Source organism: Agelaius phoeniceus, chromosome 20 (genome assembly GCF_051311805.1).
Source record: "Agelaius phoeniceus isolate bAgePho1 chromosome 20, bAgePho1.hap1, whole genome shotgun sequence".
NCBI lineage: Eukaryota > Metazoa > Chordata > Aves > Passeriformes > Icteridae > Agelaius > Agelaius phoeniceus.
Genome location: NC_135284.1, coordinates 5,545,840 through 5,571,852, shown reverse-complemented (window position 1 = coordinate 5,571,852; position 26,013 = coordinate 5,545,840). Strand labels below are relative to the sequence as shown.

The window sequence follows — 26,013 nt, the reverse complement described above, 5'->3', positions numbered from 1 at the left end:
ACCAAAAACAAACAAACAAACAAACAAAAAATTAAAAAAAAAAACACCAAAAACACCAAAAAAAAAAAAACCACAAAAAAACACAAAAAACCCCAAAGCAAAAACCCCTTCCCAGTTGTAAAGGTCCCCAAATTCCCAGTTTTTCTGTGGGGAAGAGAAGGTTTTCATGTGATGAGTTGGAGCAGGAGCTCTCCCACCACAGAGCAGAACCCTGAGCTGCCTCCCTCTGAGACCAAATCCTTACAAGTGCCCCCCAAAGGGACAATTCCTGTTCTGGAGGGCTCATCCCGGTGCTGGGTGTTCTGGATTCCATCCCTGTGCACCCACAGCCTCTTTCCAGAGGCATTTTGGCATCTCCAGCTCCTGGCAGAGCAGAGCCAAGGCCATTCCTGCCAGAGACCTCCCCAAAGTCAATATCTCCTTCCCAGCCATGCCAACAACAGATTTATTTGGGCTTTTTCTTTTTCCTGGTTCTGGAGTAGTTGAGGAAAAAAAAAAAACCAAAAAAAACCCCAGAAATCACTTCCCAGAGACATCATCTGTGCTCTGTCTCAGTCCCAGTCAAAATCAAAAGGGCTTGGGTTGATTTCCAGCTTTTTTAAGGTAAAAAATAAATAAATGCAATCAAAGGATGTGTCAGGGGGGAAGAAACTCCAGATCAAAAGATTGAGGCGGCTCCTTGCAAGCCAAGGAAACATGTCAAGAGGAAATATTTTTATTTCTGAATGTGGGGTTTTTTTCCTCTCTTTTTCTTCTGGGAGTTTTCAGCCATCAGGGATAAATCCAAGGGGTTTGGGGCAACCTGGGACAGTGGGAGGGGTTGTAAGTGTGCAGGAAGGGTGGAAGGAGATGATTTTTAAGGTCTCTTCAAACTTTCCATGGTCCCTGTGGGGATTTGGGGTGGGGAGAGGGAGCTTGGGGGGATGCAGGGATTCCCCATGGATCTGCCTCTGGATCTCCTGCTTCCAGAGGGGCTGGGGTGGATCCAGAGGGGTTGGGATGGATCCAGAGGGGCTGGGATGGATCCTGAGGGGCTGGGATGGATCCAGAGGGGTTGGGGTGGATCCAGAGGGGTTGGGGTGGATCCTGAGAGACTGGGATGGATCCAGAGGGGCTGAGATGGATTCAGAGGGGCTGGGATGGATCCAAAGGGGCTGGGATGGATCCAGAGAGACTGGGATGGATCCAGAGGGGTTGGGATGGGTCCAGAGAGACTGGGATGGATCCAGAGGGGTTGGGATGGGTCCAGAGGGGCTGAGATGGATTCAGAGGGGTTGGGATGGACCCAGAGGGGTTGGGATGGATCCAGAGGGGTTGGGGTGGATCCTGAGGGGCTGGGGTGGATCCAAAGGGGCTGAGATGGATTCAGAGGGGCTGGGATGGATCCAGAGGAGCTGGGGTGGATCCTGAGAGACTGGGATGGATCCAGAGGGGTTGGGATGAATCCAGAGGGGGTTTGGGGTGGATCCAGAGGGGTTGGGGTGGATCCAGAGGGGCTGGGATGGATCCAGAGAGACTGGGATGGATCCTGAGGGGCTGGGGTGGATCCAAAGGGGCTGGGATGAATCCAGAGGGGTTGGGATGGATCCTGAGAGACTTGGAGGGATCCAGAGGGGCTGGGATTGATCCAGAGGGGTTGAAATGGATCCTGAGAGACTGGGATGGATCCAGAGGGGCTGGGGTGGATCCAGAGGGGTTGGGATGGATCCAGAGGGGCTGGGGTGGATCCTGAGGGGCTGGAATGGATCCAGAGGGGCTGAGATGGATCCAGAGGGGCTGGGGTGGATCCAGAGGGGTTGGGATGGATCCAGAGGGGCTGGGATGGATCCAGAGGGGCTGGGATGGATCCAGAGGGGTTGGGATGATCCAGAGGGGCTGGGGTGGACCCAGAGGGGCTGGGATGGATCCAGAGGGGGTTTGGGATGGATCCAGAGGAGCTGGGGTGGATCCAGAGGGGTTGGGATGATCCAGAGGGGCTGGGGTGGATCCAGAAGGGTCAGGATCGCCAGCATGGGGGGTGAATGGGTGGGCACAGCCCTAGAGACCAAAGGTGGGGACTCAGAAATGCTCATGGACCTCTCCCAGTGCTTCTCCCAGCTCTTGTCCCCTCCCTGCAGCTCCATGACCCCCTGATTTGGTTACACCAGCCCCAAAACAGCATTTCCCCAGCTGCACTGTGGATCCAGCTCGGAGAATCCTCCCCTTCCTCTGGGCAATCCCGTCTGGGCAACAATTTCCCCTCATTTTTTCAGCAGTAAAACCAGAGCTGTGGTACCCCCGTGTCCCCCCCAAGCCCAGACCAGGACAGGGTTTGTTAATCTGCTCAGTGGGGTCCTGCCAGATGAAATGTGAGGACAGAAAGGGATGAGCTCCCAGGAAGCAGCAGGAGCATTTCCATGGCATTGATCAGGGCAGAGCTGCTGCTGGCTCAGCAGTTTGAACCCCTGGATTTCATCAGTGAAGTGCTCAGCCCTCAGCTAATTGGATTTGCATCGTTAGGGTGATCTATGCCTCCTCCTCCAAGTATTCTGGGCATGGGCCTGGCTGGGATTTGAGCAGGGACAGGGAGCCAAAAAGGCCTGAACCTGCAAGGTCAGGCAGGCAAAGGCATCCTGGAGAGCTGGGACATCAAATATTGGGACACCAAACCTTGGGGCATCAAACCTTGGGACATCAAACCTTGGGACATCAAACCTTGGGACATTAAACCTTGGGACACCAAACCTTGGGACATCACTCCTTGGTAAAGGCAGGGGCAGAGCTGGAGCTGAAGTCTGGGCTGAGGGAGGATTTTATTTTTATTTTTATTTTTATTTTTATTTTTATTTTTATTTTTAACTGGCACCTTGCAAAGGACAGAATCAGACCCTGCAAATCCAGGGTCAGAGAGGGTGTGAGAACCAGCTGGGGTTAATTACTGAGCAGGGAATTCCTGTAGCATTAATTAGGCTGCATCCCAAAGTGCAGTCCTGAGCCTGCCACGGACCAGTGGCCAGGTAAACTGAGGCACGGTGGGTGAAGCTTTGTCTCTGGACCACCCAGAGGGGCTTTGAGGGGTTCTGCACCTTGTCCCTGTCATGCTGGACCACGACAAAATATTTTTCCCTCCCCAGTTTGGTTTTTCCAGATGTATCTCAGTTTAAGCCACTTTTCCCTCAATCTGGGCTCTCCCCATCCTGTGGAGCAGCTCTTTGGATTTCCAGTGAAGACACAGAGCCACAACCAAAACCTGCTGTAAACTCACCAATTTGCAGGGAATTAAAATCCATGACTTTTTTTTTTCCCCTGGCCAATGGGATTTGCTTTACCCAGGCTGGCAAAAAAAAAAAAAAAAAAACAAAAAAAAAAAAAAAAAACCCCAAAAAACTCAATTTTGGCTCCAAGAAGGAGCTCAGCTGTGCCTCAAAAATCAGATATGTGGGAGATGTTTGCTCTCATGGGAAGAAGGAAAGGCTCCAGCCCTGCCCAGCCCTCCCAGCCTGGTTTTCAATCATGTCCAAGGGGAGCCAGGATAATTGGGAGCTGTGTCACAGCAGGTCAGACAAGCTGCTCTTCCCTGACCTTTAAATCCAGGAACTCACAAAACTGGGGCTTTTCTGCAGTCAGGCAGCCGGGACAGCATCTGCTGCCTGCCCTGCCTGGCTGTGGGTCCAGGAACTGGGATTTATCCATGGATTTATCCCAACCATCCCTCCGGGTCTGTGGGAACCCAGGAAATTCCTCTGGCTGCCCTGGAGGACTCGAGACCCTGCCAGGGGGCTCAGAGCCCAAGCCCCCTGTGCCTTTGATTTAGCCCCTGGAAAAAACAATTACCAATGTTTACATGAAGGATTACAAGCCACGAAGGTTTAAGTAGAATGATGGTGAATTTATCACAGGGTGCAAAAGTAGATTTTTGGGGTTTTTAGAATGGGGGCTCAGGAGGCAAGATGGAGGAATCTGGGCATGTCCTGTCCTTCTTCTTCTTCCTCTTGGCCTCCATCTCCTGCTGTGATGGTGGCACTTTTGGATTGGTTTAGAAGCTCAGTGTCTAACATAGGTGATAGGTGTTGGGAAGGAATTTTAAACATTGTATATGTAGTTTTTAGTATAAAAAGATAACCCTGCCCTGGGGGCAGGCAGAGTGCCTGGAGCTGTCCTGCTGGACAGACTTCGGTGGGGCAGGAGAAAAATTTTTACAGACAAGAAACAATAAACAACACTGAGACCAAGAAATGAAGAGCCCTGACTCCTTCTTCAAGCACCAGGCTGGGAAAAGAGACTTTCCAGCTTTTCTCAGGGTCACTGTGACCAGGTAAAGATCCCAACATGGGTCCACCCCAGAGCAGAGCTGGGAGGGGAAACAGGGAATCCTGGCATGGGACCCCCAAGAACAGCTGGATTTATCCATGGATTTATCCCAAACATCCCTCCAGAGCAGAGTGGGGAGGGGAAACAGGGAATCCCAGCATGGGAACCCCAGGAACAGCTGGATTTATCCATGGATTTATCCCAACCATCCCTCCATAGCAGAATGGGGAGGGGGGACAGGGAATCCTGGCATGGGACCCCCAGGAACAGCTGGATTTATCCATGGATTTATCCCAAACATCCCTCCATAGCAGAACTGGGATGGGGGCACAGGGAATCCTGGCCTGGGACCCCCAGGGACAGCTGGATTTATCCATGGATTTATCCCAAACATCCCTCCAGAGCAGAGTGGGAAGGGGAAACAGGGAATCCCGGCATGGGAACCCCTGGAACAGGTGGGTTTATCCATGGATTTAGCCCAGCCATCCCTCCATAGCTGAGTGGGGAGGGGGGACAGGAAATCCTGGCATGGGAACCCCAGGAACAGCTGGATTTATCCATGGATTTATCCCAGCCATCCCTCCAGAGCTGAGTGGGGAGGGGGCACAGGGAATCCCGGCATGGGAACCCCAGGAACAGCTGGATTTATCCATGGATTTATCCCAGCCATCCCTCCAGAGCAGAGCTGGGATGGGGGCACAGGGAATCCCGGCATGGGAACCCCAGGAACAGCTGGATTTATCCATGGATTTATCCCAAACATCCCTCCATAGCAGAGCTGGGATGGGGGCACAGGGAATCCCGGCCTGGGACCCCCGGGAGAGGCGGGACACCCCCGGCAGTGCCGGGATGATCCCAGCAGGGGCAGGAGAGAACTGCGGGAAGGATTCCCGGCCGCGCTGAGTCGGGGGAACGGGAATGAGTCTGCTCCTTGACGGGAATCCGCAGGAGCTCATTGAAAATGCAGCCGTGGTTAAAGGATCTGCCTCTCCCAGAGCCGTCCTGGGGATGCCTCGGGTTTTGGCTTTTCTGTTTTTCACGTTCTGTGCTGCTTTAGTGTGTATTTCTGAGCTTCATATCAGGGGATGCTGAGCTCTGTGCACAGAGCAGGGAGACAAAACAATTCCTGCTCCAGCTGGGCACCAAGGACAAATGATCCAAATCTCAGGCCCAAGAGCATAAATAATGCTCTTAAATAATGGTGATTATAATATAATATAATAAATAATGGTGAATTGGAGAGAGAAAAACAAGAAGGATGGGACTGCATAACCTAAAGCTGTAATTGCACAATTAACCCCAAGATGCAAATGGAGCAGAACTTTAAAAAGTGAGAGACCCCGTGAGTGGTTGTCCATTTTGTGACCATTTTGGTTCATCTTGGGTTCATTTTGTGACCATTTTAGTTCATTTTGGGTGCATTTTGTGACCATTTTGGTTCATCTTGGGTACAGCCCTGGCTGGGCTCTTGTGCTGCCCAAGGTGGATCCATTGAGGAGATCTTTTTAATAAATCCCTGCTTTACTCTCTGTCCAACCTCTGCTGTGGCTCAGCCTTCTCAAGGCATCACTGGTGATGATCCTTTACTGAAATGCTGGAAGGAAAGCCCACAGCTTTGGAGGAGCAGCCTCTGTCCCAAATCAGAGAATTCCTGAATGATTCGGGTTGGAAAGGACCTTAAAGCTCATTTAATTCCAATGACAAGAGCAGAGACACCTTGCCCCCCCCCCACCAAAGAAACCCAGAAAGGCCTCAGAATTCCTGGCAAACCTGGAGGGAGCCCTGGACAGCAGCAAAAGCTCCCACCAAGCCATGAAAAAAAATTCATTTCAGAGGGGCTCCAGTCCTGCTGTCCTTGGAAAGTGCTGGGGGAGACAAAAAGGGAAGAATTTGAGGAGGCTCCATGGTGCCCCTGGGGGGATTTGGGAGCCTGCAGCAAAGATATTTAGGATATTTAGAAGGATCCTGGGCTAGGAGGAAGGGGACAACTTCCAGGTGCAGAGGAGGAGCCCCAAAATTCGGTGTCTGATGGGTTTTCCTTGTCCTGTCCCCTGGAGAAGCCGGTGCTGAGCTGCAGCTGGCGCAGAGACAGGAGCATCCCTCCATCCCTCCTCTCTCCCTAGGGAAGGATCTTCGCTGAGCCAGGCACAAAAAAAAAGAAAAAAAAAAAAAAAAGAAAAACCACAGCCTCGAGCCCCCAGAAATAACAGCGCAATTAGCAAAGTAATTAAATCGCAAATCCTGCCCCGGTAATGTCAACAGCGGGGAGGGGGGACAGAGCCGGGTCCTGCCTTGATTAAACCTGCCCTGGACAGTCAGGGATGGCTTTTCTGATGCTGGGAAATGAATCTCCCTCGAATATCCCTCCATCCCCTGGGATGTGGGGCAGCTCGGGAGGCAGCACCTCCTGCCCCACCAATTTTGGGGTCCCCATTCCTGGACAAATCCCACAGGGCTGAGAGTGGCTGGAGGCATCCCAAGAGGGGGAATGGAGTGAAAAAAGGCTCTGAGTGAGGCTGGAGGGTGAGGAAATGGTGGAGGGAAAGGGAAGGGGCTGAGCTGAGCACAGGATAATCCCCATTTTTCACTCTGCTCTGATGCCTCCTCTCTCAGAGCCTGGAGACATCGATGCTCTGTGAGGTTTGTGGGGTTTTGTGAGAGTTTAAAGGGTTTGTAAGGCACGGCTGGGGGCACGAGCACCCCGTGGTGGGGAGCAGGGGGACACCAGGGTGCAGGTGCCCAGCTCTGCCTGCTCCTCACAGGTGGCTCCTGCAGCCTCACAAGGCCAAATTAAAATGCAAATATGTCCCTGCCTGCTGGGAACAGATAGCGAACCACTGAGCAGGGAAAAGGCAGCAGGAATAAACACAGGAGCACGGAGAGAGCTGCTGTTTCATGATTTTACACGGGGTTTTTTTCTTTCTGTGGCACTTGGCTGTTTGGTTTGGGATTGTTTAATGGGGGCAGTCAAGGGGGAAGGTGCTGGGTTTGGGGTTTGTCCCTGTGGGTGCCACCAGTGCTCAGCTGCAGCCTCCATCTCCCCATCTCCCACAGCACTCTGGGGTCTTTTTTGAAATTATTATGTCCCAACTGGATCATTCCTATGGAAAAAAAAAAAAATTGGCAGTGGTAGGAGTGAAGAGGACCAGAGACCACCAGAGCCTTCAGAGAACTCCCATTTTCCTGGGGTTTGTGCCTGGGTGTTTTGCATTTGCTGATGGACTCCCAGGGCATCAGGACCTTGGAAAAATTGGTGGGAAGCTGCTTTGCTGGTATTCTGAATTCCCAGAGGGACTGGGATGGTGGGTGAGACTCGGGAGTGTATTTAGGGGTGTCTGTAAGTGCACCCCTGCCCCCGAGCAAAGCCTTTCTATATTATACAGCATTTATATATATATAAATATATATACACATTAGAGATTCATATATATGTATGAAGTCTAAATACATCCATATGTATGAATTATAAATATCTGCATCCAAAGGCACCAATAAATAGATGGAGCCACACAGAAGGGTTTGCTCACTTCACCCTGGGCAGGAGAGGCAGCAGGAGCAAACACAAAAGCCTGAGCAGGGCTTTTCCCTGGTCCCTCACCCAGGAATGATTGAAACCAGGGATGCTGGGAATGGCCTGGGGGAGATGCCAGGGGGTGCAGGGATGCTGCAGGACACAAACTGGGAGCACAGAGCCCTGAGAGCCTCCTACAAACACCGTGGGGCTGTGGGTGCTGAATTCCCAGTGCTGAGCTGGAGCCATCAGCTGGGATGGGAAGTGATGGGCTGGAAAACCTCTGCTGGTGCTTGGTGTCAGACCTTGGGCTTGGCTGCAGCTGGGAGAGCAGCCAGGAGAGGTGGGAGAGCCTGGCAGTGGGGACAGCCCCTGCCAAGCCTGGCCAAGCTCCCTGGTTCCCACAGTTCTGTCCCTGCTGTCTCCATCTCCCACCTCCACATGGGCCAGAGTCAGGCACTGCCAGCTCTTATTACAACTATAAAATTTTATTCCACCCTTTTCTGACCTTCCCCCCTTCTTTTTTTCCTTCCCTTTGTAATTTTTTTCTTTTTTTCATTTATGTTAATTCAGCGAGGAGGTTTGGTGGTTCCAGGCAGGGGAGGCAGCTGTGTTAATTTTCCTGCTCAGAGCCACAATCAGCTCTGTGGCTGGTTCAGACAAAACCAACTCCCTGCACGCCCTGCCTGCACTCTGAGCACGTCTCCGCTCCCTTGTATTTATATTTATATGTACATATTTGTATATAAAAAACCAGCATAGAGCTCTCAGGTAAATTTTAAGGTCACCCAGGGGAGAAACTTTCAAAGACCCAAAATTGATAAACTCCTTAAAGAGGCTTTTGAGACACCACACACCACCCCACGGTGAGACCACGGCTCGCCTGCCAGGGAAACTGAGGCACGGGTGGGGCTGCTCTCTGCCCACCCAGGCTGCCCAAGAGGAGAGGATCTTGGAGGGGAAACCCTCAAAACCACAAAATGCTCAGTCAAAGCTGAGCCATCCCCCAGCAGACCCCACAGCCACCCCCACCCCAGGCATCACAGCAGAGACAGGGCCCATGACAGTGCTGCCACTTTGCTTTTTGTTTCATTTTTTTCCTTTTCTGGTCTTTTATTTAAGAAAAAAAAAAAAAAAAGAAAAAAAAAAAAGAAAAAAAGAAAAAAAAAAAGAGACACAGTGGTGGGTAACTTTCGATCCAGAAATAATCCGCTGCCAACTTCCACCAGGTGATGCTGGGGGAGTCCCTGTCCCCACATGCTCGGTGCCCATGGGGACAATTGCACAGCCCAGGGTACCCTGGTGTCCCCCCCAAGGAAGGCTGGGGATGCTCCACACTGGGCTGGGAGATGGGGTGGCCCTGGGCTGGGGGGGCCCCTTGGGTGAGCCAGAGGGGCTGGGAGGTGCCACCAGCACGGGGGGACCGGGAGGCATCGGGTTATGGCAGTCAGAAGGCACCACACAGGCTGAGCCTGGCCCCGGGCGTCCCTGCTGGGCTGGCACTGGGGGAGCTGGGCTGGCACTGGGACACACAGGCCAGCTCCCATTGAGGGTGTCCCCGGGCACTGGGGAGCCCCCGCACCACATTCCCATCCCACATTCCAGCACTGGGAGGGGGCACAAAGCAGTGGCTGCCCCTGGAGACCCCAGCAGGGCTGTGGGGTGGAGGGGTCCCAGCACTGGCCCCATGGTGGGACAGAGGGACAGGCAGGGGGGGCAGCAAATGGCCCAACTGGTCACCCCCAAACTGCCCAAGCAGCCAGAGAGTGAGTGGGGCACAGCAGGTGATGGGCACAGCAGTGCCCTGGGCCCGTGGCCATTGTGCCCCCCACTCCTGCCTCCCCCAGCATCACCCAGCATGGGCCAACACCCCAAAATCCACAGGGTGACCCAGCACTCACCTCCAAAATTGTGCAACTGAGTGCAGCAAAGGCTGGAGGAGGCCCTTGGGGAGCCTCCCCCACCACATCCCTGCTGGGCTCCGGGGGAGAATTTGGGATCTCTCCCTTTTCCCAGCCCCTTCCCGGCAGGACCCCCAGCCTCCTCCTGCCCGGGCCACACGCACACCCTGAGCTGTGACCCCATCCCCGGCCGGCAGCTGGGGGGCCACGCTGTGCTGCTGCTCCCCTGGGACACCCGCTGAGGAAAACTGAAAGAAGGCGCCCCCGGAGGTGCCTTTGGACGGGGTGAGGACGTGAGACGTGCGGAAGAAGGAGCCAAACGTGGGTGCCCGGCCCCGGGGAAGCGTGGTGGTGGCGTGGCACGGCGTGGTGTGGCGTGGCACAGCGTGGCAGCCCCTCCCTCCCGCCCCGTCCCCGCTGCTGCTGCCCCTGCGTTAAGCGATCTCCTTGATCCTGCGGATGTAGTTGTGGAGCTCCTCGGGGTCCTGCAGCCCCATGTCCTGGCACACCCACTCCAAGTCCTCCTCGTCGGCGATGGGGATGGAGTTGTAGGCCAGCTCGTCCGAGGGCATGGTGGCGAAGGTGGTGAACTTCACCCGCTTCCGTTTGGAGGTGGGCGAGTTGAGCGGGTCCTCGCTCTGGTCCCGCGTGGAGCCCCCCGAGGAGCCGTCCCCGCGCCCGTGCACCTGGCTCTGCACGCTGGTCTGCGAGCTCCCGCTGCTGTGGTGGTCCCCGTGGCAGCAGGTCTGCACGTTTTCCAGCGGGTTCCCCGGGCTCTCGGGCTGCGGGGAGAGGTCATTGTGAGCCCTCAAGGGCTGCCCGTTGCCCAGGAAGACCCAGTGGTGGGAATGGTCCATGTTGGTCTGGCCTTCCGGCGGGATGCGCTTGTGCCGGTACTTCAGCACAAAGACGATGCAGTTGATGAGGAAGACCAAGATGGCCAGGCAGAAGACGCCCAGCAGGGCGTACATCCCGATCTCCAGGTCCGTCAGCCCCCGCGTCACCTGCACGAAGCCAGTGGGGATGGTGGGGAAGTCCTCGGTGGGTTGAGACGCGCTGGACATCCGGCTGTCCTGGCTCGGGTCCGCCTTCCTGTCCACCTCTGCCCGCAGGGTGGTGCTGGCCCCGGCCTCCCCCAGCCCCGGCCTGCTGGACACGTGGTCGTAGTCGTAGGTGGGGTCCTCCTCGGAGCCGAAGTGGACGCGCACGGTGGCCAAGGCCGTGGAGAGGACGCTCTTGCGCTTGGTCTTCTGGCAGCTCTCGCAGATGACCAGCTCGGCCCGCAGCAGCTCCCCCGCGCCCTCACTCTCCGCCACCACCAAGGGGAACGCCCGGTCCTGGGTCACCGACACCACCTTCTCGTCCAGGCTGCTCACCACCAGGTTGTAGTCCTTGGGGTCGTACAGGGACAGGGGGGCCGTGGTGCCGTCGCTGTAGGAAATCCACAGGCTCAGCAGCGCTTCCTGCGGGACCAACACAGGCACCGGTTGCCCAGCAGGAGGCCAGTCCCACCCCTTTGTCCGTCCCCCATCCACCCTTTATCCCTCCATAAGCCATCTCGTTCCAACCACTCCCTGGTTTCTCTTCAGCCTTTTCTTCTCTCCATTTTCCCCGTGCTTGCCCAGGCTCAACCCAAATCCCAGATGCGGCTACCAGAGCTGAGCCAGGAGCTGTACAGGATTCCATCCCTCCCCTTTATCCCCACGGTTGTGTCCTGTCACCAGGTTTGGATCACAGGTCTCTGTGAAGGTTTCTGGGGTGTTTTGAGGTCACCACGGTGTCGTGAGGACAGTGGATGCTGTGAGGGCTGGATTTGGGAGGAGAAGGTTGCACCCCAAGTTCCCCCCCAAGCCTGGATGCACCCTTGGCCTCACCTGCTTGAAGAAGCTCAGGGTTTGCTGCACGGACGTGCGGGCGATGATGGTGTGGCTGTTGCCAGGGCTGGGGTGGAGGGACAGCGAGAGGCTGGAGACCACCTGGGCCTTCAGGTCTGTGATGCTGACCTTCTCCTCCGCCACCGTCACCAGCGTCTCACCCAGCACCGCCTCCACCAGCGGGGACACCACCTGCAGGGGACGAGGTTCCTGTCACCCCCTACCAGCCCAGCCAGGCTGGCAGAGGGGGAAAGGTGGCCAGGGGTACCTTGAAGAGGGTGGTCCCTGGCTCCCGCCCGGCCAGCGTGGAGCTGTCCACCATGTGGGCCACCCGCGGGTCATCCACACGCATGAAGTCGCTGACCAGGTCGGTGACCTCCACCAGCCAGTCCGGCCCCAGCATGGTGACCACCTGGCCCGTGCCCTCAGCTGCTGTGGTGTGGAACTGGGTGAAGACCTGCAGCGTGGAGTGCTGGTACTGCAGGGCACAGCCCCGGCTCTGCTTCCGCTCATCCTCATCTTCCTCATGCTCGCTGTCCCGCACCGACCTGCGGGACGATTGGATGGGTGGAATGACGTGTGGATGGGTGGATGGAGCAGTGAATGGGCAGTGCTGCCAAGCTCCCCACACCATGGCTCCTCAGCCCCCCTCAGGAAAGGTGGCCAATCAAGGAAAAACAAGATGTCGTGAAAAAATGGTGGTTCCTGGGCAAAAGATGCCTGTTGTGCATTCAGGGGATTTATCAGGACGTGGTGACAGCAGGGTCACCAGCATCTCTGCCCACTCAACAAATGAGAGGACAAGGTATCTCTGCTTGGGATGGACACCTGGAGGTCTCTAGACCTTAAAAAAGGGACTTGGGAGCTTGGCTGTTCCCAGTTTCATCCAGGGAACTTTTGACCACAGCCAAGGAGCGATGTTCTCCACCAACCTTCACTGTGAAATTTATTCCTTCCCCATAACCTGTGTCCATGACCTCTCCCCTTTCCACCCAAGACCCCTGAGACACCTCTCTCCCCACCACCTTTAAAACCTCCTCATGAAGTAGCTAAGCAAGACAATTAACCCATGACCACCACCTCGACCTGGCCTTCTCCAGGCTGGCTCCTCAGCACCCACCTCCTGTCCGGCAGGATGGGCACCCTCCAGCCCTTGACCTGGCTCAGCCGGGCGTCCGAGAGCTCGATGTGCAGGGGCAGTTTGGGCACCCACACCGTCATCTCCAGCGGGGCCGACAGGTGCTCGTAGGTGAAGGTGACCCGGGCGCTCATGGAGCCCCGCGACTCCTTCCCACTGACAAAGACGTAGTCGCAGCTGCTGGAAACCTGTGGGACAAGGGGGAGGATGGGAACGGTCCTGTAGGCACGGCAGAGATGCTGGCAGGAGGCTGGAAGAGCAGAATGTCAGCCAGCATGAATCCTGTTCATGCCCCTGGAGCAGGGATGCTCCCTCCTCCCGGAGATCCTGCTCAGAGGGAGATCCACACCTCGTGTCCACCATGGAAAGTGTGCCCTGACCCAGGTCCTCCTGGGGAACAGATCCACACCTCGTGACCTTTGACCCAGGTCCTCCAGCCAGCTCTTACCCTCACTCACCTCACCAGGAACCTCCACTTGGTGCCTCAATTTCTCTTTGGCCTCCACACTGAATTGTCCCTCAGCTAGAGGAACCCACGGGTACTTCACAGAGGTTGCAAATTGCTCAACCTGGAAATTTGCCCCAAAATCTCTTCCAGAGGAGGCAGCAAGCACAGACCCTTCTCATGCCTGTCCCCACCAGTGCCTTGTCCTCATCCCTCCTGCTAACCCCAGAGCAAGATTCCTGTGGTCTGAATGAATCCTCCTGAACCTCTTCTTGCTCCTCCTCTTTTAATTCCCACTTACACAAATGCCATTCATTAAATTTGCTATAAAACAAACCCGTCCTGCAGGGGGGTCACTCATTACTGCCCACCTGAGCCAGTTAAGGAGCTCAGGGGACACCAGGCCAGCATCTCCTGGGGCTTGAGCTCAGGTCACCAGCCAACAGCTCCTTCCCAGCCAGAGTGGCAGAAGACAACCAGAAGGGGACTCCAGCCTCTCATCCCTCTCAGGAATTGCATCTGATTTGTTGGATGGTGAGGAAGAAGAGAACCCATTTGCTCAGCCAGCAGCACTGAGCACCTCAATAGCACAGAAGAGCTGATTTCCAGCAGTCAGGAATCCCTGGATTCTCTGGTGGCTGATAAAGGGCTGAGGCCAGGCTGCAGGTGGCTGACAGGGGAGGTGACAAGCATCCCTATCTCCCAGCCTGTTCCTTGAGCACCTCTGGGCAACCAGATGCAGGAACTTTGCATTTCTGAGCCCACAGCAGGGTTTGACTTCTACAACAGCCCCAGGAGCTCGATGCACAGTGTCCATGGTCCCCTAGGGCTGGTGGAGGAGGCAGAACCCTGGATCTGAGCTCCTGGGGACATCCCTGAGCCCAGGAGGGAAGGGCAATGCAGGAGGGTTTGTTCCTTGTCTTCCTATCAGAGGTACCAGCTCAGCAAGTCTGACAAGACAATCTCATCCATGGCGAGGCATGAATAAAGATGAGCTCCCAGGTGAATCGTGCAGCAGAGGATCTCTGGATATTGTGCCATTTATCACAATAAACACGATGGGCTCTGCTTGCATTACCTCGGCTAATAAACCCCCCGGCACCTCCTTCTGGGCACCACTTGCTCTGCAGCCAGGAGGGGGTTGAAACTATGACAACAAAAGATCCCTGCACACCAGGCCTGTCCCGAAGATGGAGTGAGTGCAGATTAGCTCGGAAATGAAGCTTGTTCGGGGAAACTTCCCGGATTTACGGCGAGCTGTCAGGAACAGAGAGGCTGAGGGCTGCCTGGGCTCCCTGCCAAGCACCACTGCCTCCACTGCTGTGGCCAGGAGTTCCCAGCCTGGCACAGGGACAGGCCTGGGATCAAGGGGACACATGTTCTCCAAGGCCCCCAGGAGTGGGGAGAGCCACCATGGTCCTGGTGGTGGCTGTGGGTGAGCAGGGTCCCTGAGGATTGGTCCCACTGAGCTCCTGGGGGGTTCTCCAGGGGATGTGGAGTGTGGGGTTCTCAGAAGGGTTGCACACAGGTGAGGTTGAGCATCTCCCACTCCCGGTGTGACCCTCCACAGCCCACAAGATCACCACCCATGTGAAAAATAGGAGGTGATTTCCACATTACCACGAGTGGTGATGTCCTCCCTGTACACCTTTGTCACCACAAAAGGGTATGAGCATGACAACTCCCACTCACGCTCTCCCACCACATCCTTCAGAGCCACGTCCACAGCAAGCCCAGGACAAATTCCACGTTACACAAGAGAGCAACCACCAGGGAGCCACCCCAGAGCGGGGAGAGGCAGCTCCCCAGCCCGCCCTCACGTTAAATTATTTACAGTAACAGATAGCACATCCCACTCCGTAAGCTGTGATTTATGGAGCAGGTTTAGAGCCCTGACACCGCAATCATACTCCCCGATCTCAGCAGGTAACTGAGAGCTCCCTCGGAAATGAAGCTCCAACACAAACACCAAATAACTCAGCAAGAAATGGCACAGGGCTCGGAGCAGGACGGGAGCTGGGGCCGGAGGGCTGCTCCCTGCATCATTCATCCCAGCTCCTGGGCATGTGCCTGCTCCCCCCAGGGCTGGGGACAGAGTGCCAATAGATTTATGAGCAGAAAGGCAGCACATTAAACAGTTTAAGTGTCTTGGAGTCCATCCTGAAGTGTATTATTACTCCAGTGTTTTATCACACTGGGGAGGACTGGGCTCCATAAATTAGAGCCGGTCCTGTAAATCCCACGGATGTGAGTTTTAGTCAAGAACTTGGGTAAGCACTTTGGGCCACTGGATGTCCCCCATGGAGAGCAAATCCCAGCAGGGACAGAGCTCTGCCACCACCCCTGTGGCAAAGAGGAGAAGGGGCTACGGCCTCCTGGAGAATCCAGACCCCTTCCCTGCCTCTGCCCAGCCCAGCAGAACATGGAAAGGGAGAGCTGGGTGCATCCAGACCCCTTCCCTGAGCATCCAGACCCCTTCCCTGCCTCTGCCCAGCCCAGCAGAACATGGAAAGGGAGAGCTGGCTGGGTGCACGCAGGGAGAGGGGTGGGAGGTGTTCAGGAGAAGGGAATGATGTCTGGGGGTGGATGGATGGATGGAAATGGTGGCAGAGTGACACGGGCAGGTGGGCAGATGGATTTATTCAGGGATGGAAGAATGTATATGGATGAACAGGGCTGGTGATGGAAAATTGGAGGGTTTGAGGATCAGGGGCTGCCTCAGGGCAGGGGCAGGGAGAATTTGGCATTGGCCCCATCAGCACCTCTCCCACCTGGACCTTCCCCCTCAGCTCCCCTTTTCCCTCCATCATTCCCATCTCACCAGACCCCTGATCCAATCAGGACACCAATGTCACTCAAGGCCCGAGTGCAGGCACTGATGGGAGCGTGCAGCTCAGCCCACAGGGACAATATTTCCCCCTATCAGCACTGACTGTTGTGATAACCCACAGTTACTGCTGCTGCCAGCATGGGAGCATCCCATGGCCCTCTCCAGGGACAGTGACAAAATGTTTGTCCTTCTCCTAACAGACCCCAGGGAGAAGCTTGCACAGACTGGAGCCACTGAGGGGTTGATGCTTGGTTTGGGTGGGGTTGTGAGCCACATCAGCTCAGTCACCAGCCCCAGCCCAGGATGCTGTTGGGGCCAGCACTCCTGGAAGAACCCCAACCACTCATGAGGGTCACAAGACCCCCCCCATTCCTCACACCCACCTTGATGATGTCCTCGTTGTTGGACTTGCACTCCACCATGGCCGAGACATCCACGATGGCACCGCTGAGCTCGATGGCAATGACCTTCACGGGAATGGCCACCGTGCGCCCCGTCAGGATGGCTGTGTTGATGATCTCCGTGTCCTGGGGGTGGCAGGGAGAGGGCACCATCGTGTTAGAGGGCAGAGGAGGACCTGGGTGTGGGTGGGATGGATGGGTGATGGATGGATGATAGGTGGATGGAGGGACAGACATACAGATGGATGGGTGGATGGAGGGACAGACATACAGATGGATGGGTGGATGGATGGACGGACAAACAGATGGATGGGTGGACAGACATACAGATGGGTGGATGGATGGATGGACTGATGGATGGATGATGGGTGGATGGACATACAGATGGATGGATGGAGGGACATACAGATGGATGGAGGGATGGATGCTATAGGGCACATGGTCCATCCCTCAGGGGGTACCAACCCCTCAAAGCAGGTAACAACAGAGGGCAGGAACCTGCTCACCATGGCCAGGGGCACGATGGCCCTGATGTCCCTCTGGATGACCGTCAGCTCCGTGACCACCTTCTCCAGGTCGGGCGGGGGGTTGCGGCCCCGGTAGTCGATGTGCCACATGATGCGGCGCGTCACCGACTGGCTCGTGAAGTTCTCCATCTCGAAATCCAGCTGCATGATCTCGGACGAGGAGTCCCCATCCCTGGGCAGGGGGACGGGAGGAGGGGACACGGTGAGGTGGCTGTCCCAGGCCCCACGGACGCCCTGGGATAAGCACCAGGCCATCAGAGTCCCCAGCAGGCGTCCTTGGTGTCCCCAGGCTGCCAAGGGGGACTGGCAGTGGGTGCCACCCAAACCCAGCAGCCCTGACCCCACCTCTGCAGAGGCTGCTCCGATGGGATCCTGCAGATTCCCATGGGAATCTCCCCAGTGGGAGACAGAAATGTTTTTCACCACCTCCCCCAGGAGGACAAAAAAACCTCATCAGCTCTGCCAGGGCTGCTGGGTGACATCACAGGGTGGGCAGTGGGGGGCTGCAGGTGCTGGCCTTGTCTCCCTGACTCCATCTTCCCAGCAGTGTGGATGGATTTACTGCTCCTGCCTGGACACTCAGGTCCCACAGGTCAGATCCCGAGTGTCCCACACCCAGAGCACTCAGGAATGACAAATGAGTGTCAACACATGAGCTCTGCCCAAGCTGGTGATTTTACAGGCCTTTCCAAGGGAATCCCACAGGGAAACTGAGTCACAGGAGAGTTTCAAGCCCACACAGCAGGCGGGAGAGCGCTGAGCTGGGACACGGGACAGGGTTGTCCCCAGCTTGTGAGGGAGGATGGGCAGGGGAGAACAGCCCAGGACCATCAGCTCAGCAAACACACACAAATGAATGCCAGGGCTGAGGACAGCAGGACATGGAGCTCAAGGACAGGGTGGACACCACCTCTGGGATGTCCCCAGGGCAGGACATCATGGCTTGGACACAACCCCACAGCCACAGCATGAATTATTCCTACACCCCATCCCTACAATCAAAGCTGCCCAGACCTGATCCTGCCCTCCCAGCTCTGCAAATCCTTGGAGTGACACAGGGTCCAGCCCTGCCCCAAGTCAAACTTCACTGCTCCCCAAAAGTTGAACACCCCCAGAGGAAATCCCAGAGCCCCCACAAACCACAGCACTGGTAAAAGCCCCCACAGAGCCAGCGAGGAGGGGAGGAGAAGTGAAATTCCAGTGGGAGGGAAGCCGGGACTGGCTCCAGTTTCATCTCAGTGCAGCAGCAATTGAGAAGGTCCCATCGATCTGGGGATGCAGGGCACAGCTGGGTTTCTCTCTAATCAATATCTAATGAGTGACAGGGAGCAGGGAGAGAGGAGAGCAAGAAGCTGGAGCTGCTCCAGGCCATGGCAAGCCCTGATCCCTGCTCCCTTCTCCTCATCCCACAGCAGCTGTGATGGGCTTTGCAGTGGATCCACAGGGGCTGGTGGAGTCTCACTCTGCCCCAAGGCAGCTCTGGGCTTCAAGAGGAATCACCAAAGGCCACAGGGTTTAAAAAGCAGATTTGGCTGCTCTTCCAATGCCAGGAGCACCAAACCCAGCTGGGAAGAGGCCGGTCCAAAGGCACAGCAGAGCCAGAGGAGGTGTGGCAATGGGACCCCTCACTGTGGGGTGCCCTGAGGTGTCCCAGAAGTGCTGCCAGGCCCAGGCACCATCCCCTGCCCAGAACAGACAGGAGCCAGGCTGCCAGCATTGGGGGAACAACTGAGGATGCAGCTCCTGGCCTGTAAAACACCCCAAAGCGGCCATTCTGACCCCAAAGCTAAGGGCTCACAGCCCATCCCTGCACAGCCAGCACTGCCAAAAGCCCCCAGGGCTCCAGTGAAGCAACTCCTCTGTTTGCACAGCCTGGAGGGCAACACGGCTTGGAGTCATTCATCCTCTCCATTCCGTTAATATTTGATGGAGTTGTTTGTCTAAAAGGTGATTGTAATCACTTTAAATTCCTCCCCCGTCTCTAACCTTTGCAGGCTGATTGGAAGCGGTGCTGGCAGCGGGAAGGGGGGAAGGGGGACAGGATCCTGCTGCTGGCAGCTCTGCTCTCTGTGCTGTGGGGTGGCCGTGCATGGGACAGGAGGCTGCTGGCCCTGGGGACGCTCCAGGATCAGCCATGAGGCCGCTTTTTCTGCCTAGGGTTAGGGTTTTGAAAACCACAAAGCCCAGAGCTCCAGGCACACTGCAGGTGAGAAAGGCATCCCAAGGGGAACACAAAACTGAAACAACATGGCTTCCTTCACAGCTTTCTCCTTGGAGCCAGCCCTAGCCCAGGGCTGCCTTTCCTGCCTAGGGTTAGAGTTAGGGTTACATGTGAGGTTAGGGTTTTTAACACAGAAAGCCCAGAGCTCCAGGCACACCGCAGCTGCAAAAGGCATCCCAAGGGGAACACAAAACTGCCAAGACCTGCTGTCCTCCACAGCTTTTTCCTTGGAGCCAGCCCTAGCTCAAGGCTGCCTTTACTGCCTAGGGTTAGGGTTATGCCTAGGGTTAGGGTCTCAGAAACCACAAAGCCCAGAGCTCCAGGAACACTGCAGCTGCCAAAGGTATCCCAAGGGGATCACAGAACTGCCACAGCATGGCTGCCTCCATGGCTTTTTCCTGGGAAGCAGCCCCAGCTTTTCAAGTGCTGTGGGAGCATTTTGGAAGCAGCAGGATGGAGAAGGAAATTCTGCTCTACTGGTAAGAAATTGGTTCTGCGGGGCTTTGGAGGTCACACCAGGGCAGGCAGAGCTGAGGAGATCTTTTTCCAAGAGACTGGCCCCAGATTTGCTCAATTTTTGGGTGGAGGACAGAGATGTGGGCAGATTTCCGTGGCGGAGGATGGAATGTCTCGAGCACATCCAGTTGCTTTAACCCAGCTCCTGGAGACACTTGTGTCCCTTTCTCCAAGGCACAGCGACAGAGACATCACTGTTGTTTTCCAGCACTTCAGAATCTTTCCTGCTGCTGTTTGTGACCCCACGCCATGTTCTGCCAGTCTCACATCTCCCCTTCAGGCTGAGAACCCTCTGAGGTCTCAGCTTGGCTTTGTGGGTCCTTTCTCCTTCAGATCATTCTCAATTCCATCTCCAGGGCTCTGCTCAGCTGCTCTTTCCCAGAGTCTCAGGAATGTGTGAGCAGGGCAGAACTGCCTGTCTCAGGTGCTCACTTGGATCCTGCTCCCCATCCAACACTCATCCATCATTTTAGGGCTCAGATGGGGCCTTGCCTTTCCCCCCTTCCTCCCCAGAGGAGGCACCAGGATAGACAGCAAAGAGCTGCTGCTTCTCACAGCATTAAAACCTAATAAAAAAAAATTAAAACTCTTCCACCCCAGACTAAGGAATCCTCCATAGCTTCACAACTCAGCCCTGAAATCCTCAGTTTAAATCCTCAGTTTCCCCTGCCAGCACCCAGGTGGCACTGCAGCCACCCAGGCAGAACTGCTCCAGACCCAATCCCAGCACTCCCCTGGCACTCCCAGAGGTGCAGCCCTTACCTGGGCCCGGCCCCATCCACCCTGGACACGTCCACGGTGGCAGTGGAGTGTTTGCCACCCGTCAGCAGCTCCGAGCTCACCAGCCACTGCCCGCTCCTGGACTTGGTGCTGAGCAGGTTCACACCTTTCTTGGCCTTCACCCTGCAGGGAGCAAGTCAGGGATGGATCCTCACCCTCAGGCACTCCTGGATCCCCTGGGATACCCTCCCGTGGCACGGGTGGAGTTTTCTCCCTGATCCCTTCAGGCTGTGGGAAGCATCACCCAGGCTGGCAGCAGCAGCCCATTCCAGCTCCTGTTTCATGGCATTTTGTCCCTCCAGCAGGATTTTGGACCCCCAGCCCCAGTGCTGACCCCAGGCACTGAGCACCCCTGGGGTGAAGGACAGGGGAGCCTGGAGCACCACATCCCCCATTCCAGAGGCCACAGGGACACTTGCAAGTGCCCTTTGAAGAGGCTTGGCCAGGGCTTGTGTCCCCATCTTTAGGGACACGCAGTGATGGGGGTCCCCCCTGCACACCTGCCCACATTGGGGTTCTCAGCACCTCCTGCCCACCACCCCGTTCTGCTCCCACCTGGTTCTGGGGCAGGAGGAGGGGATATGGGGGATCCCCCTCACTCCACAGCAGCCCCAAGGCCGTACCACACCTTGTCCCCAAAGTGGCTGGGAATAAACCAGAGCTGCTGGCAGGATCCCAGTGCAACTGGGAGCACTGGGAGAGCAAAGGCAGCAGTGCACAGTGGCAGTGCAGAGGACAGCCCTTCCCCTTCCTGCAGGAGGTTCCCACTGCAAACCCATGGAATTGCTGGGTTTCATCTGGATTCAGAGGATTGTGTGCCAGGAACAAAGCTCTGGATCCAAACCCTCTAGCAGAACTTGACTCCTTTCCTTCACCTCTCCTTGAAGCCTCTCCACCTGCAGAGGTAAACCTGAGCTCCTGCTTGCCTGGACTTGTCTCCAAGTGCCCAGCTGCAGCACCCAGCCAGCCAAAAGTGTCTCGGAGGTGAAACCACCACAGCTGCCACCCTTGGTCAAGCAGCAAGGGCCAGATGAGCCCAGGCATGTTCCATCTGGCTGTATTGGTATTTAATTCCAATAATTCCAGATATTCCAGACCTGCCCCAGCCTCCAGCAGATCCTACAAACACCCCACCCTCCCACAGCTGCTTTTCCTTGTCAAAAGCAGTGGGGACAGCCCCAGGGCCTCACCTGAGGGTGAAGTGCTCCACCGTGGAGTTGGACATCAGGTAGAGGAGGATGCTCAGCACCTCCCCGGGCTTCAGGGGCTTGTCGGGCAGGCGGATGAAGACGTTTCCATCCAGGTGATGCTCCTGCAGGGCGGGCCCCGGCGGGGGCTGCAGGAGGCTGACGCTGCCGATGCGCAGCAGCGGGTGCTGCGTGGGACCCTCGGTGCGGGCCCCGCCAACCCCACGGCGAGCGTCCCCCAGGCACTGCCCGGCGCCGTCGGGGGCGTGCAGGGTGTAGTACAGCTCTGCCTGCTGGCTCTCCACCTCCAGGCTCTCGGGGCTCTTCCTCCTGCCCAGCGGCACGGCCGAGGGGCCGAACCAGGCGTGGGGCAGCTCGGCCTGCACCAGGCACATGGCCAGGCTGCCCCGCAGCCGGCACGAGCTCTTGAGCTCGCGGGCGTCGCGGAAGGCGTGGAGCCGCACGCAGGGCAGCCGGTCCGTCATGTCGAAGTCGTCCCAGTCCCGGCCGGCCACGTAGAAGAGCACTTGGACCACAGGCTGGCTGGCCACCAGCCGGGGCTGGACGATGAAGGCGCGCACCTTCCAGTTGATGGTGAGGCGGTCGGGCACCTCCAGGGTGCTGGAGGGCTGCAGGTGCTCCTTGGGCAGCACCAGCCCCGTGCTGAAGGGCCCCAGGGTGACGTTGAGGACGGGCAGCTCCTTGGTCTGGAAGACGACAAAAGGCTCGGAGCGCTGCAGAGGGGCGCTGCCGTTGCCCGCGGGGCTGGCTCCCAGCTCCTTGAGGAAGAAGGCCAGGCGGGTGTTGGACAGGCGGTAGCTGACGGGCAGCAGGATGGCTCCAGGGGGATCAGCAGGCTCGGGGCTGGGGGCCGGGCCCTTGGCGTGGGCTGCAGAGGGGAGGGAGAGCGCAGGTTAGCATGGGCATCCCCTCTGGAACAGCTCCTGAGCAGGGAATGCTGAGCCAGGCAAGAGCGGAGTGAGGAGGAGTTGGAGTTTCAGCTCCCCAAACCAGCAAGAGCCTGGCTGGGTTTCTATGCCACAAACTAAAAATGCAGAAGATCCCAGGAGCTCGAGCAGAGCCAAAGCCACCCTCATGGGGTGGGGTGTCCAGGCATGCTGAAGCCACATCCAGCTTCATGCGGTCCCTGGGGAGACCAAAGTGTTGCCATCTTATTGCAAAAGTTCCATGCCTTCTTGGTGATTTCTCATGGGCAGCTCCTCACAGCACTGACTCCTTCCTCACAGCACAGCCAACAAACTCCAGCTCCCTCCTCACTCAGCCACCCCACTCTTTTGTAGCACTCATCCTCAAGGGACACAGCAGTGGCCTGTTAAGGGCAGGCCTGTTCCTAATCTTTGGCAATTAGTACTGCTGCACTCCTCAGGGGTGAGATTGCCTTCTGCACCATCTTTATTTTCTTACATTCTATCCCCCCACACTGAAGCACTGGTCACCCACCCCAGCAGTGCCTGAACCAGCACAAACCCTTCCACAGAAACAGCCACAGGGCTGGCTTCATCCCAGCTCCATCCCTGCTTCCCAAGGCACAGATGCTGAGTTTCTCCAGAGGCTCCTGACCAAAAGTTACATCCAGGTTAATTTTTGGCTGGCAGATCCCACCATGTATTTATTATTATCATCAAGGCTTTCCTTCTGCTTCCAGCTCCCAGATCACCCAGGGAAGGTGGCTAAATCAGCCCCCAGACCTGCTCTGTCCCCATAGCTGCCTTAAGGGTGGTGTCACAGCCAGCCTGTCACCTGCCACCCACCCAGGGGTGTCACCCACACTCTGCTGTCCCCATGTGATAAACCTGTCCCAGCCCAAATTATTCCAGACCTGGTGGAAAGATGACACAGGTGACGCTGGTGCCACTTTGTGCAAACCCCAGCAGCACCCAGGACCCTTCAAAACTCCCCTTTTGTCCTTCATTTTGATCAATTTTGCCTTAAAAAAAAAATAACCCCAGGTCTGGCAGAGCCGGGAACGCCTGCCAGCCGAGGGGCAGAGCTGCCCGAGCCCCTCGGAAGGATCCGATTACAGCACTGCAAGCAAAGGGAAAACCCACGGAAATCTCCCTGGGAAAGGCGTTGTGCTGGCAGCCGCGGGAGCCTGGAAGACATCTCAAGGTCTTTGCCTTCTCCAGCGGCTGCCAGGAATTCCCAGGAGGGCTGGATCCCCCCCGCTCCCCTCGGCTCCCCGCATCCCCCGTTCCCGGCGCTGATTGCAGCCGCTCCCAAGCGACTCCCGAGCAGCAGAGCCCAAATTACCGGTGTCAAACCACGGCGAGGAAAGGGCTGGATGTGACGGCTCCGCTCCCGGCAATCGCTCAGTCCCCCCCTTCCCCACTGGGGCTTTGGAGCGTGCCAGGACCTGGAGGAATTTTCCAGCCCTAAAAAGCGACCCCAGCCACTTTCCTGGGGGCTCGAGGGATGCAGGAACCCCGGGCCCAGCCGCTTTCCTGGGGGCTCAAGGGATGCAGGAACCCCGGGCCCAGCCACTTTCCTTGGGGCTCAGGGGATGCAGGAACCTCCAGCCGCTTTCCAAGGGGCTCAAGGGATGCAGGAACCCCCGGCCCAGCCGCTTTCCTGGAGGCTCAAGAGATGCAGGAACCCCCGGCCCAGCCTCTTTTCTTGGGGCTCCAGGGATGCAGGAACCCCCGGCCCAGCCTGGGAGGTCTCTGCTGCGGGGCACAGGGGAGTTAAGCAGCTTAGAGGGCTCATAAAAGGATTAGCACTGGATACGGGACAGGCAGAATCCGCATCCCGGGATGGAAGCTGTCCCGGAGCCGGGCAGAGAATTCCCCGGGGCTGTGGGAATGCTGGGGATGCGCTGCCACAGCTCCGGCCCCTGCCACCCTGTCCTGCTTGCTCTGCCTGTTTTCCCATCTCCCGGAGAGCCAGGAGCTGCTAAACCCTGGGATGTACCCATGGGAGCCCCTCTGCTCAGTGACACCAGCACTGCTCCAGAACCAGCAGCTTTCTGCCCTCGTGATTCATGGAAGTTGTTTTCTGCTGTGAAAGGTGAAGGGTTGCATCCTCCTGCCACCCTCAAGGAGTGGAAAAGGGGATTTTTTTCCCAAGGCATGAGATTATTTGAGGAAAAGGATCCAGCAGCTGGAGCGACATGAACTGGACCCACTTGGGTACAGGGAAAGGGGCTTTGCTCAACCCACACTGAAACAGCATCAGACTTCAGCCCTCCCAGACCTCCAGGATCAGGACATTTGACAGGGAAAACCCACCCAAGTCCCACCCAACTCACTGCCCAGCACAGCCCCAAGCAGAATCCAGCCTTGAGGCGCTGCAGAATTTCTGGTGTCACCCTTGAGCAGGGCACAGGAGAAGCTCTGTGCCAGCCTGGTGAGCACCCCGTGCCTGCTGTGAGGGGCACCCCTTGTCACCCACCCTCTGTCACAGGGTTTGGGCGCCCTTTGGCCCCTCCAGCACCCATCTCCCCCCTCCCTCCATGGGGATGGGTGCTGGATAATCAGGGTTGGGTGCAGCAGGATGAGGAAAGCGCCTCCCAAACTCTTTTTGGTGCCACAATGGGGACAAGCAGGGTGGCCCTGTCACAGAGCCCTGCACCCCGGCCGCGCCAGCTGGGGCAGGGACAGGGACGGGGACAGGACCAGGCTGGAGATTAATGGCATGGCCATGATTAGTTGAGCGCCGGCGGATTGGCGGCACCCAGGGAAGCGATTTCCTTACCAGACAAAATGCATTTAAATGATGCTCTAATCTGTAGCCGGGAGGGGACGGGAGCGGCGCCTCCCTTCCCCGGCCCTAAACTAATCCCGACAGGAGCGGGTCTAACCCAGGCTGGAATTACAGCCAGAGGGACGGGAGGGAAGGAGAAGGGAGGCAGCAGGTGCGTGGAGCTGTGGGTGTGGGAAAGGGGGAATAGGGATAAGTAAAACAGGGGGGAGAATAAAGGGATGGAGGGATGGATGGATGGATGGATGGAGGGATGGAGGGATGGAGGGATGGAGGGATGGAGGGATGGAGGGATGGAGGGATGGAGGGATGGAGGGATGGAGGGATGGAGGGATGGATGGATGTCAAAAGTGACTGGACAGAAAAAGAGCAGCTCCAGGATAAGGAAAAGGAAAGGGGAAAAGGAAAGGAAAGGGGGAAAAGGAAAGGAAAGGGGGAAAAGGAAAGGAAAAGGAAAGGGGGAAAAGGAAAGGAAAGGAAAGGGGGAAAAGGAAAGGAAAGGAAAGGGGGAAAAGGAAAGGAAAGGAAAGGGGGAAAAGGAAAGGAAAGGAAAGGGGGAAAAGGAAAGGAAAGGAAAGGGGGAAAAGGAAAGGAAAGGAAAGGGGGAAAAGGAAAGGAAAGGAAAGGAAAGGAAAGGAAAGGAAAGGAAAGGAAAGGAAGGAAAGGAAAGGAAAA

General features: G+C 56.6%; 1 protein-coding gene across 2 annotated transcripts in view; it reads right to left on the bottom strand.

Annotated features, from left to right (window-relative positions):
• Positions 1 to 8,960: 8,960 nt before the first annotated feature.
• Positions 8,961 to 26,013, bottom strand: part of TMEM132E (transmembrane protein 132E) — a 26,264-nt gene continuing 9,211 nt past the window's right edge. For both annotated transcript variants that reach the window (XM_077188739.1, XM_054647245.2), the window contains 8 exons: positions 21,625 to 22,510; positions 20,417 to 20,557; positions 16,897 to 17,089; positions 16,373 to 16,516; positions 12,697 to 12,902; positions 11,845 to 12,124; positions 11,577 to 11,768; positions 8,961 to 11,165 (listed from right to left, as the gene is read on the bottom strand). In XM_077188739.1, the coding sequence (XP_077044854.1) occupies positions 10,137 to 11,165; positions 11,577 to 11,768; positions 11,845 to 12,124; positions 12,697 to 12,902; positions 16,373 to 16,516; positions 16,897 to 17,089; positions 20,417 to 20,557; positions 21,625 to 22,510 (3,071 nt within the window). In that variant the 3' untranslated portion in view covers positions 8,961 to 10,136. The remainder of the gene's footprint in view (positions 11,166 to 11,576; positions 11,769 to 11,844; positions 12,125 to 12,696; positions 12,903 to 16,372; positions 16,517 to 16,896; positions 17,090 to 20,416; positions 20,558 to 21,624; positions 22,511 to 26,013) is intronic.